The sequence below is a fragment of the Exophiala dermatitidis genome, assembly GCF_000230625.1.
Source record: "Exophiala dermatitidis NIH/UT8656 unplaced genomic scaffold supercont1.7, whole genome shotgun sequence".
Lineage (NCBI taxonomy): Eukaryota > Fungi > Ascomycota > Eurotiomycetes > Chaetothyriales > Herpotrichiellaceae > Exophiala > Exophiala dermatitidis.
Window position 1 is genome coordinate 2,453,581 of NW_008751652.1, and position 13,212 is coordinate 2,466,792.

General features: G+C 52.0%; 7 protein-coding genes across 8 annotated transcripts; 3 read left to right on the forward strand and 4 right to left on the reverse strand.

Annotated features, from left to right (window-relative positions):
- The first annotated feature begins 356 nt into the window (after nt 1–356).
- HMPREF1120_08682 (5-methyltetrahydropteroyltriglutamate-homocysteine methyltransferase) lies at nt 357–2,387 on the forward strand. The gene is made up of 2 exons (XM_009162949.1): nt 357–1,542; nt 1,611–2,387. Exons 1-2 carry the CDS (start codon nt 906–908, stop codon nt 2,180–2,182), a joined length of 1,209 nt encoding a protein of 402 aa, XP_009161197.1. The 5' UTR covers nt 357–905; the 3' UTR covers nt 2,183–2,387.
- Nucleotides 2,268–4,838, reverse strand: HMPREF1120_08683 (uncharacterized protein). The gene has a single exon (XM_009162950.1). The coding sequence runs from the start codon at nt 4,464–4,466 to the stop codon at nt 2,550–2,552; it is 1,917 nt and encodes a 638-aa protein (XP_009161198.1). The 5' UTR covers nt 4,467–4,838; the 3' UTR covers nt 2,268–2,549.
- A 229-nt stretch (nt 4,839–5,067) lies between these two features.
- HMPREF1120_08684 (uncharacterized protein) lies at nt 5,068–6,715 on the reverse strand. Its single transcript, XM_009162951.1, has one exon. The coding sequence runs from the start codon at nt 6,039–6,041 to the stop codon at nt 5,241–5,243; it is 801 nt and encodes a 266-aa protein (XP_009161199.1). The 5' UTR covers nt 6,042–6,715; the 3' UTR covers nt 5,068–5,240.
- A 373-nt stretch (nt 6,716–7,088) lies between these two features.
- HMPREF1120_08685 lies at nt 7,089–11,380 on the reverse strand. 2 transcript variants are annotated; one of them, XM_009162953.1, is made up of 2 exons: nt 8,541–11,380; nt 7,089–8,483 (listed from the first exon to the last, which is right to left on the reverse strand). In XM_009162953.1, exon 1 carries the CDS (start codon nt 10,956–10,958, stop codon nt 9,966–9,968), a length of 993 nt encoding a protein of 330 aa, XP_009161201.1. In that variant the 5' UTR covers nt 10,959–11,380; the 3' UTR covers nt 7,089–8,483; nt 8,541–9,965. The 2 variants fall into 2 exon arrangements, with proteins under 2 accessions (XP_009161201.1, XP_009161200.1); XM_009162952.1 differs by having other exon boundaries at nt 7,089–11,380.
- HMPREF1120_08686 (uncharacterized protein) lies at nt 7,451–8,304 on the forward strand (the record flags this gene model as incomplete). The annotated part of the gene is made up of 2 exons (XM_009162954.1): nt 7,451–7,453; nt 7,510–8,304. 2 exons carry the CDS (start codon nt 7,451–7,453, stop codon nt 8,302–8,304), a joined length of 798 nt encoding a protein of 265 aa, XP_009161202.1.
- Nucleotides 9,438–9,893, forward strand: HMPREF1120_08687 (uncharacterized protein; the record flags this gene model as incomplete). Its single annotated transcript, XM_009162955.1, has 1 exon — nt 9,438–9,893. One exon carries the CDS (start codon nt 9,438–9,440, stop codon nt 9,891–9,893), a length of 456 nt encoding a protein of 151 aa, XP_009161203.1.
- A 1-nt stretch (nt 11,381) lies between the features above and the next one.
- Nucleotides 11,382–13,080, reverse strand: HMPREF1120_08688 (uncharacterized protein). Its single transcript, XM_009162956.1, has one exon. It carries the CDS (start codon nt 12,932–12,934, stop codon nt 11,744–11,746), a length of 1,191 nt encoding a protein of 396 aa, XP_009161204.1. The 5' UTR covers nt 12,935–13,080; the 3' UTR covers nt 11,382–11,743.
- Between the last annotated feature and the right edge of the window lie 132 nt (nt 13,081–13,212).

Consider the following 13,212-nt stretch of genomic DNA (forward strand, 5'->3'; position numbering starts at 1 on the left):
GATCAGGTACTTGACGCAGGCAGCATCGCCATGCCGAATTGCTTAAATGGGATACGATGGGCGTCCGTCGCTACATGGCTTTAATAACGAGAACCGTCAAGCGCGACAGAAGGTAAACCGAAAGGAGCCTTGTCCCAGGAGCCTGAAGAGGAGCGAACGATGGAGGTGACCTGGTTAATGCCACTGAAGTCGTTGTAGAGATCGATGTGATCATCGAAGAGCGGGCGGGACAGGCCTTATCAGCACGTGCCGATAAGATAATGCTTACCTGAGTCCAGACTAGTGCGGGGCACAGAATTACATAATACCAGTCGACCTTCGGCTACGTCCAGCCACGAGCGGGGGTTCGAGTCTCCTGCGCCAGGGACAATCAGCTGAGCTTCGTCAACCATTCAAGTTGGGATCGGGAGTCTTCCTACTAGAGCACCCCTGCCTATCCATTCACCATCCTGACAATAGAGGCCTATACAGTGGTAGGTGTGTCTCAGTGCATTCCGTCCGTGATTGCTACTGCGCCATAGATTGCTGCCGCAAATTGCAGCGAATATCCTGGAGGTCAGGCCTCTCCTCTGTACATTATTACATTGTACGGTGTGAGTATCGGCGACTGGCATACCTAGGTACTTGAAGATGTGCAGTCGGGCTCCAAATCGCTGTCGATCCACTGCTAGTGCAGCAGGTGGTTGGCCTGGATGGTAAGGTAAGTGAGGCAAACTTTTCCGGGGCCGTGAGAAGATCGTGGGGTAGTAGGAGGGTAATCTCCGGTGGTGGTACAAAACCAGACCCTGACCCTCCATTGTGGGTGGTTTCCGCTACTGTGCCTCAGAATCGAGTCCGAGTCTTTCGAAGCTTCCTCTTATAGCACGGCACGACACGGCGCTCTGGCAAACTTGTACCTCGAAACGATGTCGTCTCCCATCCACCGCAACCCACCCTACAGGGCCGAACATCTCGGTTCCCTCCTGCGAACCGACAAACTCCTCGAGACCCGCCACGCCTGGGAAGCAGGGAAGGCAACGGAGGAGGAGCTTCGAGCGGTGGAGGACGCCGATATCAGGGATGTTGTCAAGCTGCAGCTCGACCTGGGGTTCCATGCCGTCACCGATGGCGAGTACCGCCGGCACATGTTCTGGGGTTCGTTCTGGCCTGGACTAGAGGGCATGGAGGAGGTGGCCGAGCCGAGCCCGGACTTGTTTCGCATGTACATCCCTGACATCGCCGCGTTCACCGAGGAAGGATACAAGCCTGGTGAGACGGTGTTGTGTACGGGGAAAATTCGACACGTGGGCAGCACATACACGGCACAGTTTGATTTCTTGAAGAGCCTGGTTTCTCAGTCGAAATGGAAAGACCTGAAGTTGACGTTGGCCGCTCCCAACTGGTATCATCTACGGTACAAGGAGGGCAAAGCATACCCGAAGGAGGTATACAAGAACGACGATGAGTACTTTGCGGACGTGGCCAAGGCATACCAGGCGGAGCTGAAGATCCTGTACGATCACGGGTTGCGGAATGTCCAATTCGACGACCCCAATCTAGCATGTGAGCAGAACCTTTCTTTTGTGTCCTTTTCTTCCTATTTCGACCGATTGGCTGACTTGTGATTGTAGATTTCTGTTCCGAAGCCATGATCGAAGGCTGGAAAAAGGATCCGCTAAACACGTGCTCTACGGATGAACTTCTCGAGAAATACATCAACCTGTACAATGAGTGCGTCGCCGAGATCCCCTCGGATATGCACGTTGGAGTCCATCTGTGTCGGGGCAACTTTGTCAACTCGCGCCACTTCTCCGAAGGCGGCTATGACCGGATCGCTACCAAGTTGTTCCAGAACCTCAACATGCACACTTACTATCTCGAGTACGACACACCTCGCGCCGGCGGGTTCGAGCCGTTGCAACACCTGCCGAAGAACAAGTATGTCATCTTGGGTGTGGTCACCAGCAAATTCCCAAAGTTGGAGGACGAGGATGAGATGGTTGCCCGCGTCAAGGAGGCTGCCAAGTGGATTGCCAAGGGCACGGGCGAAAGCGAACAGGAGGCGCTGGCAAGATGCGGTGTGAGCCCGCAGTGCGGGTTTGCCAGCCATTCAAGTGGCAATGCCGTCAAGAGGGAGGACATGATTGCCAAGTTGAAGTTGGTCAGGAGAATTGCCGATCGACTTTGGCCTGGCGAGCCTTGATACAGCTTTTAGCTTGAAAGTCCATGAGGCTGTGTAGCCAGTTGACTCTTGCAGTGGTGCAATACCTGCATAGCATAGTTGGAAGACAAAAAGTAAGGTATGAATATAAAACGCTCAGTAGATCATCAAGAATCGATTGCAGAGGAAAAGGCACCTCTTAAATCGATCTGCGGTCCTCTAATTGCATTGTCTTATTTGTTTCTCCCAAAATAGTACATGCATTCCTACAGATTCGCCGGCGCCCGCTTAAACCGCACAAGCACTAGATGTCATTACGGCAAGCTTTCAATATTATGATGGCCAAAGGGGAATATTTCAAGATACCGCAGTGCTGAAAGATAGATTGGGGTGACCGTTGACCACCTTATCACCCACAAGGTTCTCCATCTCTCGCTCTAACAACATCCTCCCCGTCCTCCCCATGGGTAAGATACCCAATCTCTTCGGTGAATGACGTGTTTGGAAACAGAGTCGCTGTCAAAGAAGAAGCAGAACCTTCACCGCCCAAATCACTAAGTCGCGAAGACAATCTCCCATTGACAAAGAGTGGCTCGGTCGGGGGTAGATGGTGAGTCACGTCGGTGTTGGTTCCGGACATGAAGTCTAGAAGCCAGCGAGCTAGGGAACGTTCGAAGGAGAGAGAAGACTGTGACGCCGATGCTGGTGCCGGTGCCGGTGCTGTTGCGGACGATGATGACGCCGAAGAAAACGATTGTGTGGAGTCCACAGGTAAATTTAACGTATGTGCCGCCCAGCGAGTAAGAATCTTGTCGTCGGACTGAATGCTATCAATGCCTTCGCGTAGCAAAAGTGTCAAAACACGGGCGGGTGTAGTAGTAGCAGCACTAGTGGACTCTTTTGCTCCGTGCCCGTGGCTGCTGCTCACGTCGGATTTGTGGTTATGGTTGTGGTCGCGATCCCTATCTTCCACCCCTGAATGCCAGTGTACATGGGTACCTGTATGTTTTTTCACAGCCAGATGAAAAAGCTCAACCGGCAAAGGATGCGCAAGAGGGCCAACAAAGTACCGGTCCGGGCCTTTCGGAACAGGCGGCGTCGTGCCTTGGAACCAATCCGGGTCATGACTCGGGTCGAAGCGCATAGTAGCATAGTGTAATTCCAACAGAACCAATAGTGCCGTTTCGTTTCTTTCGCGGATGGCGCTGGCCATGCCTTCGAAAAGTGCCGTGGCAGAGATGTCAAGGACGTGATCGCGGGCCAGAAATCGCATGCCTTGGCGTAGAAGTTGTACGAGTTCCAGTTTCAATTCTGTCCATGGACTGCCGCGGAGGATGTGGTCGGGAAAAACGCGTGCGGCGAGGATGCTGATGCCCTGCTCGGGTGTTTTGTGCAGTCGGCCGTGAGTGTCGACTGAGCATGTCCAGCGCATGATTCGAGGCAGGGTGTTCCTGGCGCCTATAGGGCCGACCACCTGAGATGATGAACCTTGTCCTGTCTGCGATTGAACCGGGGCATCTGGATGCTGGTGGTTCGGGTGTTGCGGATCTGATCCGACGACGGAGAACGATGCTGCCACCGCCGCAGGCTCTAGTGTCGCGAAAAAGTGCCTTTCCATCCCGGCCTGGTCGTCAAGAGAAGGAAGGGCAGCCACAGATTGTAAGAATTCTGCTTGCTCTCCTGGATCCTGCGATGGTCCAGCGACCAGCCCATGACCCTCTAATGACATGTCCAAAAGCGCCTCGGATCGATGCTCCCAATGCCACTCCTCGACCATTTGCAGCCGACTCAATATGGGCATACAAGACTTGAACAGATCCAGAGTAAACCACTTGCACCCTAGAATGGCCCTTTGTAGCCGCATCTTCTCGTCAAGGCTGATTTGTCGATACTCAGCCGGTAAGAAATGGTGAGTTTCCACGGGAATCTTATCGGCCGGTTCGTCAAAATACGCGAATAGCACCAGGGCCTTGTAGATTGAAGGCTTGGAAAGGACGCGGGCCAGCTGCGGTGATGCCCGTGCCATGTTCACCTCGAAAGAGAGGAAGAAAATATGTTGGATCAATTCGACGGGAAGGGTCTCGAGGTGAGATAGGCTTAACCGGCCTTGAGCTGCGTCTGGCTGAGCACCAGCACTCGATGTGGACGAGGTCATCATCGAGCCCGACATTTGAGAGTGTAGTCGTTTAGCATGTTCTGTTCGGGCTTTCCGTGAGGGTTTCAATTCCGATGCTCGTTTCATCGGTCGACCCGGTCCACGAGCAGGGCCAGCCTCAGTCTCAGGCAAAGGCCTTTTTGGCCGTCGACGTTGCGATGGCATCAACATTGTCGAACACTGGCAAGATCCAAAGCAGATGAATCAAAAGAAACTGTGATGGGAGGAGTTGTTTCCGGCAGCTTGTTTGTAGAGAAGGACAGCTGCAAAAATCACCAGGCTATTGCTTCATAGCGTGCAAAGCTCCAGCTCATCCTTTGGAAGCTGCTTGCTGTTTTATTTGTGAAGGATGCGATATTCGTGCCATGATATGACCAAGCCGCCCTGTGGAAAGGCGCAACGCTGGGCTTGCCGGCAAACCCAGGTGACAAAAATGCCTCAAATATATCTGTATGCTAGAGAACGATCAGGGAGCCTAAATGGCGAGCCAAGGATGCTGTTGTTGCAGTCTGCTGTTAACGGCCACAGAGCAAGAAAATATAGAGAGGTGGTGGTACTGTACAATAATCTAGGGTTAGGGTTATTTGCTGTTTACCTACCTTTTAGAGCCTGCTCATGATGCTGAGTGGCCCCCCCATTGATCACTTCACCACCAACAGTTGCGCAACACTAGACGTAATACATAAACAGTACCTTGGGATGCTCTATGTGAATTTTTCGAAGCTACCTCTCAGAGATATGTGCTTCAACAAGGAACAAGCTTATCGGGTAAGGCGAGAGGGCGTGAACTGCCAAACGTATGTTATGGAATAAACACTATTCCTGTTCAACCTAGTAATATAGTATACTAGACATTATTGCTGTGTAAAGGCAATAGTCTCAATGGGCCGGCCAGAGAGACAATTGCCATATCCCGGAAGTGGACTGGTCTCAGTCATCATCGTCTCAATCGTAGCTTTTCCGTCTATCATGACTATCCCGTCTCTCATCCCGGCTCCGGCTCCGGCTCCTCGAGTGACTTCGGCCAAACTTTCGCTCCCACCTCTCTTGGTCCCGGTCTCTCTTCTCTTCTCGCCATTTCCGGTGTTTGCCATAATCTTTGCCACCAACCCATCCAACGAGGGCGCCTCCAACCGTCCCTAGCCCGGGAAACAGCAAGTCACCCAGCAGTCCGCCGCCTGCAGCGCCAATAAATCCATCCGCATTTGTGGACCGAGAATTATCAGATATGCGTCGGGACCGACTCTTGTGTTTCCTTCTCCGCTGTTCTGGATCTGAGGCGTAGCCATCTCCGATTCCTGCGTCACGAATTGATAGGCTTGGTCTAGACGCATAAGGCGGATATATCTGCTGCTGATAGGGATATGGCTGGGGAGCCATTGCACCGTGTTGGGGAGTAGAGGGCGGCCATGCCTGATAATTTGGTAGGCTCATCGAATACTGATCTGGCCGCTGCTGGTACGATATCGAGGGCCGCTGCTGGGCTGAAGAGGACTGGTGTGGGGCTAAGTATGGACTGGGTTTGCTCTCGGTCGTGAGCGGTTGATAGGGAGGCGGTGGTGACACATATGGGACATGATGTACTGGTGGTAGTTGTGGACTTGAATGACTCGGTTGCGGCGGAGGATATGTGCGCCCAGGCTGTGAATGTGCTCGTTGAGGCCGGCCCGGTGGCGGAGGATAGAGACTGTTTGTTTGTTCGTAAGGCGGGCGAGCACCGGAAGCAAAGTATTCTGCAGCTGCCATGGTGCGTTATATGGATTTACCAAGGCAAAGGTTCAGAGAAGGGCGACCTTGGAAGATGGATAGCCTTATGGGTAGATATATACCTGGTACTCACATATCGGGTGGCACATCCCACTAATACCCTTGCCTACTTGATGAATCGACGTTGGCTGTCCGTGAGGATGACAAAGAGCGCCTAGTGAGGCGAACTCGCAGCCTTTCGAAAAGGCTGTTTGTACGAGTCACAAGCACCAGTCAGCCGGCAACCATGGCGCGATCTGGGGAAGCCTGATCCGGTAGAGTTCTCGGATTCGCAGCAGACGACCACTGCCGAGGACATGTACTGAACTCATGATTCGTGGATAAGCTGCAGACCATGACAGGTGGCGCAGGCGATGGACTTGGGAGTCTCTGACACTGCACTTCGCTGTGAGCAGAGGATGACCCCCCTGCCTTGGTGCTGGCTGCTGCGCCCTGATCTGCCGTTGGTCCACCAGTTTGCAGGACGCCCTACGGAAACGACTCGTCCAATTCGACAACGAACTGATCGATGTTGTGCCGACATGTTGCGCCCGTGATTTTGACAAGCCTCAGGCTTCTAGAGATTCTGGAGGTCTGGCGCGAACCACCGGCGCCTGCGCAGTCTCCGGCTTCGAGTCGCAGCCTGGCCGTACGACGTCATTTGTGCCGCTGGCCTGACGTCTAGAGTGGGTGAATTGAGGCTGCTATTAGCGACAATCTTCCACGTGATGGCTTCCACAGATAGATCTATGGCACGCCGCTTAGAAGATAGTCACGTGAGAATCTGAGATTCTGCCCCACCTTCAGCCCACCGTACGCTCGAAGTTCAATCGAACCTCATCCAAGTTCGAGTCAGGCACCTGCCAGGTTGTCCAATGCTACTTCATCCTTGCACTCTAACCCTCACATATCCCGGCTCTGAGCATGATGATAGCAAACTGCTACGCCGCTTGCAAGGATTAAATTATCCTAGGTGAGTCACGTCTCCCTGGGTGCTGAGCAGCTAGATCTTCGCAAGAAGTCAGACGCAAAGTAAGCGAGATCGAGTGAATGCTTCATTCCAATATATCGAAGCATCTTAGGTTAGGTAGGTTTTCCAAAAACTGGAGTCTCTTCAGGGCAATGGCCTTCACCGCCATGGTATAGCGGTCTACGTGACCAAAAATCACCATCAAAACTAACCATTGTGTAACGCCATTGAGCCCGGTCACAGTGACGCACTGCACGTTTGCAATACAGCAATCAAGCCACAATCGGGTGGCGCTCAGTACTCACCGGTGTGGGAATACATTAACCTCTGCAGTGCGTCTTCTCACCCCCAGGGACCACTTCAAACTACTCTCCCACGCTATCTCCGCGTGTGTCGGCAAGTCCATCATAGCCACTCTCACAGTTTCTCGTTCCTCGTCATGGTATAGTCCTCCACATCTCGTCCTTCAAGTCTTCGATCGATACTGAACCAAAAAAGGGCCTTGAAATTCTGGAGTGCAGCGAAGTCTGGAAAGAAGTGGACAACTCGGATGACTTCGAGTTTTCCCACACCAAAGTCATCCTCCGTGATGGTTTTGAATTCTTCTACGCAAGGGTCGATCAACGCAAGACTCCATCCTTCCAAGCCTCAGTTGATCCATCGGCCCTTGAGCTCCATCCAATTCCGACAGAAACCATCTGGCCCAAAAGCCCGGAAAATGCATTACGATGCCCGAATCCTGCCTCCGATTCTGCAGAGATATACGTCAAACGACCATCCTTACTCGCCTATGGAGACAGCTTCGTTTCGACCGAGATAAAAACCCTCGTACTCCACGAGGTGCAAATCTGCGAGACTCTGGCGCAATTTCAGCATCCAAACATCGCAAAATATCTAGGATGTCAAGTCGAAAACGATTTGATCACAGGCCTTTGCTTTGAGAAATACGGCGACTCTCTCTTCCAAATGATGCAAGATGGACGATCCGATTCCTTCGACAAAGGAGCATGTCTGCAGGATATTCGAGATGGTATCCAACATCTTCATTCGCTGGAGATTGTGCACGGAGATATAAATCCACACAACATCTTGTCTCATGGAGACAATTTCGTCATCATAGATTTCGATTCATGCGCCAAAGTCGGCGAAGAGCTTGGTTTGAAGCTCGGTACAGACGGGTGGACGCAGGAATCAACCACCGCGGAATACAGTAACGACTGGTATGGGTTTTCCAAGATTGAAGAGTTTCTTCATGATCAAAAATCCTTCGATACCTCATCTTGCACTGCATAACCCAAAAGGCTTCCAGGTTCTTTTTCTATCGCCTCGGAGGCGCAACATAACTGGAGGAATATTTGCAAGTGCTTGATCCACAGTCGCTTGGCTTGTATGTGTACTTTGATCCGTCGACTCGAGTGCCTGTTGCGAAGCTGCAGAGCGCCGTCGGGTCTTCAACTTCAGCCGAGGCCATGCTGGCAGACAGACGGTTAGACATGCCCCCACTGGTATGTCAATACAAGGGCCCTCACTTTTTGCTTTGAAATTTTTGACCAGTGATCGCTTTGTCGGAGCTGATTGTACCAGTAACTGTCGTTGCTGCGCTTGTGGGAAGAGAGGTATCTGTTTCTTTGAACCTGACCAAGACTGAAGGAGGACTGGCAACGGAGGTCGAGACGTCTCCCTTTTAGCCTATATATCCCCCAATCCGCCACGACGGTGTGGTTCGAGAGCGTAGGCATTCACGCTCGTCATGCTCTCCCAATAACATGTGCAACTTGTTGGAGGGGTCACAGCACACGCAAGTCGATGCTGGTCGAGTTCTGAAGGCAAAGCAATCAATCATTGCGCAGCAGCGCCTCAGCCAGGGTTCCGATAAGGACTCAAGAGCCACCATTGCCCGACCTGGTCCGCCTCACCACGACAACAGTTAGGTTCCACAACAGTCATGTTGTACAACATGAATTTTGCCCTGCGGATATAGACCATTAACCTAATGTTGCACAGGCTGGTTTTTCAAGTCGTCCACAACTCAATTCCACCGACTGCAGTCTAGCTGACTTGATAAGTTGCCGACAACTTCCTGTCATGAGCTTGAAATCCAGCGGCCAGCCTCTGGGCTATGCGAAAGAAGCCCCCGAACACAGTAAATGACGTTCGGTTCCCTGGTAATCATTTCGAACTGCCAGTACCCCAGACTTCAAGCGTTAAATGAAACACGAGTTGATCTGACCCAAGCTGTCCTCTCATTGGTCTCGATTCTCGTCTGCAGAAGCGCCTCTGCTTTCGTACTTGATGGATTGTTAGAAGGCACAATACTCCAACCTTGATCAATCGCCTGGTCCATTCCTTCTCCTGCCACCGGAGTGACCATACATATCAAGCTCTTCGAAAGGCGTATTGTATCAACAGTCAGCCTCATTGCACGCATGTCGGAGTACTTTAACGTCTTCAAAGTCCGATTCGGCCCTGCATTGGCAGATCCCGACGTGGCAGGACCAAGGTACCATACGGTGATCTTTGTTGAAACCGGCCTTGATGGAACAGGCTACATCCACCAAGTCATCGGGGATCTGGTGACTGGAATGCGATATGACAAGAAGCCAACGGACAGACCTGAGAGGTCAGATACCTTCTTTGACAAGACGCTCCTAGGTCGTGTGGCCAGGTCCAATTATCCAGCGGAGGTAGATAGGGTTTGTCAGGCACAGCCAGCGCCGCCGCGTCAAAAGGCGTTCAATCGGCAAACAATGAAGACCGAGCCGATCAAGTCAAATGGATCGTTTTACGGCCCTGGAGATTCTCGACCTAGATTGATCAAATGCACTGAATGGACAGAGAATCAAGCAATTCCAGCTCTGCGGCGTAACGGGTTGCTTTTATAAAGAGTTCAACACCGGCATCTCTCAGGACGTCAAGCAGAAAGCGGCATGTTTGGCATAACTGTGAAGGCTTCACTAGAAGAACAGGTCGTGGTATATCATGAGCAGCGCGGCCGTCTCGGCGGGCCAAGGAAGGAGGAACTGGTGGATTCTTGAAGACCAGTCATCATGCCAGCGAAGGGACGTGAATGTAGCGAAGTACTCCCAATAGGCAGGATACCAACCCGCGGTTTCCCAATCTATAATCATCAGCTTGAAAGCAGGGTCATCGCCATGAGAACCGATTCTTCGAACAATGATATTCTTTTCCTGAATGTCGCCATGAGTCAATGTCGGCCGTCCGAGGCGGAAGCAGCATGGCAGATTCTGCTCGTAGTAGTCTGCTTTGTAACTGTCTCTGTTATTGAGCCGGTCGATGGACCTCAGGTTTTGTACGAGACCTTGGATGAAATCATACTCGTTGACAAAAGGGCCGCCAATTGCAGGATCCTGCTCGGGCGTATAGAATAGACAATAGGGGACCGGACCACGATCGAAACTACCATAGAACGGCGGCTCGGGTGGCGGCTGCGCCCGCAGTTGATCCACTATGCTCCAAAGTTGTTGCGTTATGGAAGTTTTCTCATCGGCGTCCAATGTGGGCCATGTCTCTTGTAGCGTGGTGCCTTGACAATAGTCCATGATGATGAACACCTCCCCGTCTTCTTCGTACATCGCCCAGACCCTTGGGACCGGTAGGGACGGTAACTGATGCTGTATGAATATCAGGTTGTTGCCTTCCCGAATTTCGGTCCCTGGGCCATATTTGACAACGAAGTGGTCGCCTACGGCCTTGACCTTTTGGGCAGTGCGTTCATTCAATATGGTACCACACGCTCGAATGTCCTGAGTAGTAGGAAGTGGCGCTGGAAGCTGAGCAGGATCGACAAAATATGGCAGTGTCGGAGGTGTCCACATCTCTTGGCCCTGAGGGGTTGTCGCGTGCGATTGATGATAGGGATCGAGGGATTGGGAAGTGGGTGAAGTATGATCTTGCTGCTGGCTTGTCTGCTGGAGAGTTTCAATCATCGTCAAGACCGACTCCACCTGTATCTGGCATCAAATGAAGACGGAATCGCAAATGAAGACGGGATCCTGTAAAAGTGGAAGTCGGGTAGTGAAGAATAGCAGGTGGTGTAAAGGCGGTGAACTTGAAGTGGGCGGAAGGGAGGCTCGATACTCTGAGAAATAGGAGCACGCTTGTATATGTAAACCAACCAGGAAACTTTGGCCTGACGGCGCGTGAAGGACTACTGTAGGTGGTGGACTGTGCAACGAGCCTGAAATCACCCCTGGAATTTGGAAAGCGCCTGGCGGTACTCTACTGTATCGGGGCTATTTTTCACAGTACCCGCCCTTCTGTGCTGGCACTCGAGGGAAACGAATTTTGAATGACAAAAAGCAAAGAAGAGAAGAAAAGAACAAGAAACCCATAAGCTTAGCGAAGAATTTATTGAGGGCGAAAGAGCGACCAGGTCATAGTAAGCGATGTTCACCGAGTGTACCTACTATGTCGAACTCTTACCCCCGAGCCCTGCTACGAGAGACTACAACGTATACATGCAAGATGCCGGCTTAATATTGTGGAGAGGACAATCATACACTTCATACACTCCTAAGATAGGTATGATTCTTGACTATACAAGTCACCTGCTTTCAACTCGCACGCTGTCAAATCTTCATGCGCCAGGATATGCCATGACCGGATCCTTTCCCACCCCATGGGTATGTGCAACACGTCGGTAATAAAAGTACACCACGTCTGAGAAACATGCTGGTATTGTATTTACAACAGCTTTTGAAGGAACACAGCATTAATTCGCAATCTCGCCAGGATCAACCAGAATTGGCGTCCAAGGCCTCGCTCCGGGCTCCTCCATTTCGCTGGGTACCCGGTAGTCGGTTGGACTGTAAAGATACCAACCTTTCATGGCCGCCACAGCGGCACGCGTTCGAGCTTCATCCAGGCTGGCGCCGGCGCCTTCACCAAGTAGGTCGCTGCCGGAATATATTCCAACCACGAAAACCGGGGTTCTGCTCTTCCGTCCAGTCTCGCTCAAGATCTTGGCCACTGGTGCCTGAAACCCTTCTCTGGCACATAATCGGCTCAAGTCTCGGGTAGGGTTCTTGATGTGGAACAGACTAGCCATGTCCACCTGTCGTGATGCAATATGGTCGTTGTAGAATTGTTTCGTGGCAGCCCGGCCTGCATGTAAGTATATGGCTCCAAACACGGCTCGCACAAAATCAGTGCTTGCTCGTTGCAAAGTCGCGCCCTTCTCTTCGGCAGGTGTCGAGTCTTTGTTTCGCGGCTTGACCTCGCCAAACTGATCGTCATAAACAGACCTCGAGCTCATGGTCCGTCGGAATTTCGGATTTGCTTCTTCCCGGGTGCTGATGAGCTGCGGTTGCGGGTGATCGGGTCTCGGCTCAGAGGGGTGTCGTTTGAATTGAAGAAGACCCGGATCTACCTCACCACCAGGTGCTGCTGCGGCCTCCACACCCCATTCCTTGGCCAGGGCAGCTAAGGTTGCTGGGCCGTGGTACGCATACATAGCTGCAAATACCACAGCCAGCGGCAGCCGCGGATACTGACTGAGGAGGTATTCCGAGGTATAATAACCTAACAAATCATTTCCAAGAACTGCAAAGGCCTTGTTATTGAATCGTATCGAAGGGTCTGCGGAAGGATCCACAAGAGTTCTCGCCAACGTTTCTAGCGGTAGGCGTGGAGGGAGGTTTAATCGAGCGTGGAGAGCGGCGAGCTTCGCCGATGTCTTCGCCGCTGTGACGGGCGGCGACGGTAATCTCTGTAAGGTCTCTTCCGGGAGAAAGGGAGTTGAAGTGGCATCCTCCACCGGCACCTGTTCATCGAAGGGTCGCGAAGTCGCCACGGCCGTAGCCTGACATCGTCGTGAGATGTGAAAAGGTAATCGAATGGGATCAGGTCTCGTCCGTGGTGAAAGTAAACTGCCGCTCCATGTCAGGAGCCTCAACCTCTTCATTAGAGCCACTGAAGCTCTTGCTGCCAATCTGTTGGCCTGCAAAATATCTCAATGTTTTTGGATTAAATTGTGTTCCCCCGAGACCATGCGCAGCCGATGCTTTTGATATTCCAATGGCCCTGGAACTTTTTCTCCTGCGACACGAGATCACGCGAAGAAATTGGAAATGGGAAGCTGCGCCGAATAGACTTGGCAGGCCGGAGTGATTGACCGTCACGTGAACTACTGCGGACCACAAGTCATTGAAGGTGCTACTACTAATTCAGTGAGTTACTGTC

Coding starts and splice junctions, on each gene's coding strand:
- HMPREF1120_08688 (XM_009162956.1), bottom strand. CDS start 12,934: ATGAAGAGGTTGAGGCTCCTGACATGGAGCGGCAGTTTACTTTCACCA.
- HMPREF1120_08684 (XM_009162951.1), bottom strand. CDS start 6,041: ATGGCAGCTGCAGAATACTTTGCTTCCGGTGCTCGCCCGCCTTACGAA.
- HMPREF1120_08683 (XM_009162950.1), bottom strand. CDS start 4,466: ATGTTGATGCCATCGCAACGTCGACGGCCAAAAAGGCCTTTGCCTGAG.
- HMPREF1120_08685 (XM_009162953.1), bottom strand. CDS start 10,958: ATGATTGAAACTCTCCAGCAGACAAGCCAGCAGCAAGATCATACTTCA.
- HMPREF1120_08682 (XM_009162949.1), top strand. CDS start 906: ATGTCGTCTCCCATCCACCGCAACCCACCCTACAGGGCCGAACATCTC. Junction 1,543..1,610: donor CGACGACCCCAATCTAGCAT/GTGAGCAGAACC, acceptor TTGTGATTGTAG/ATTTCTGTTCCGAAGCCATG.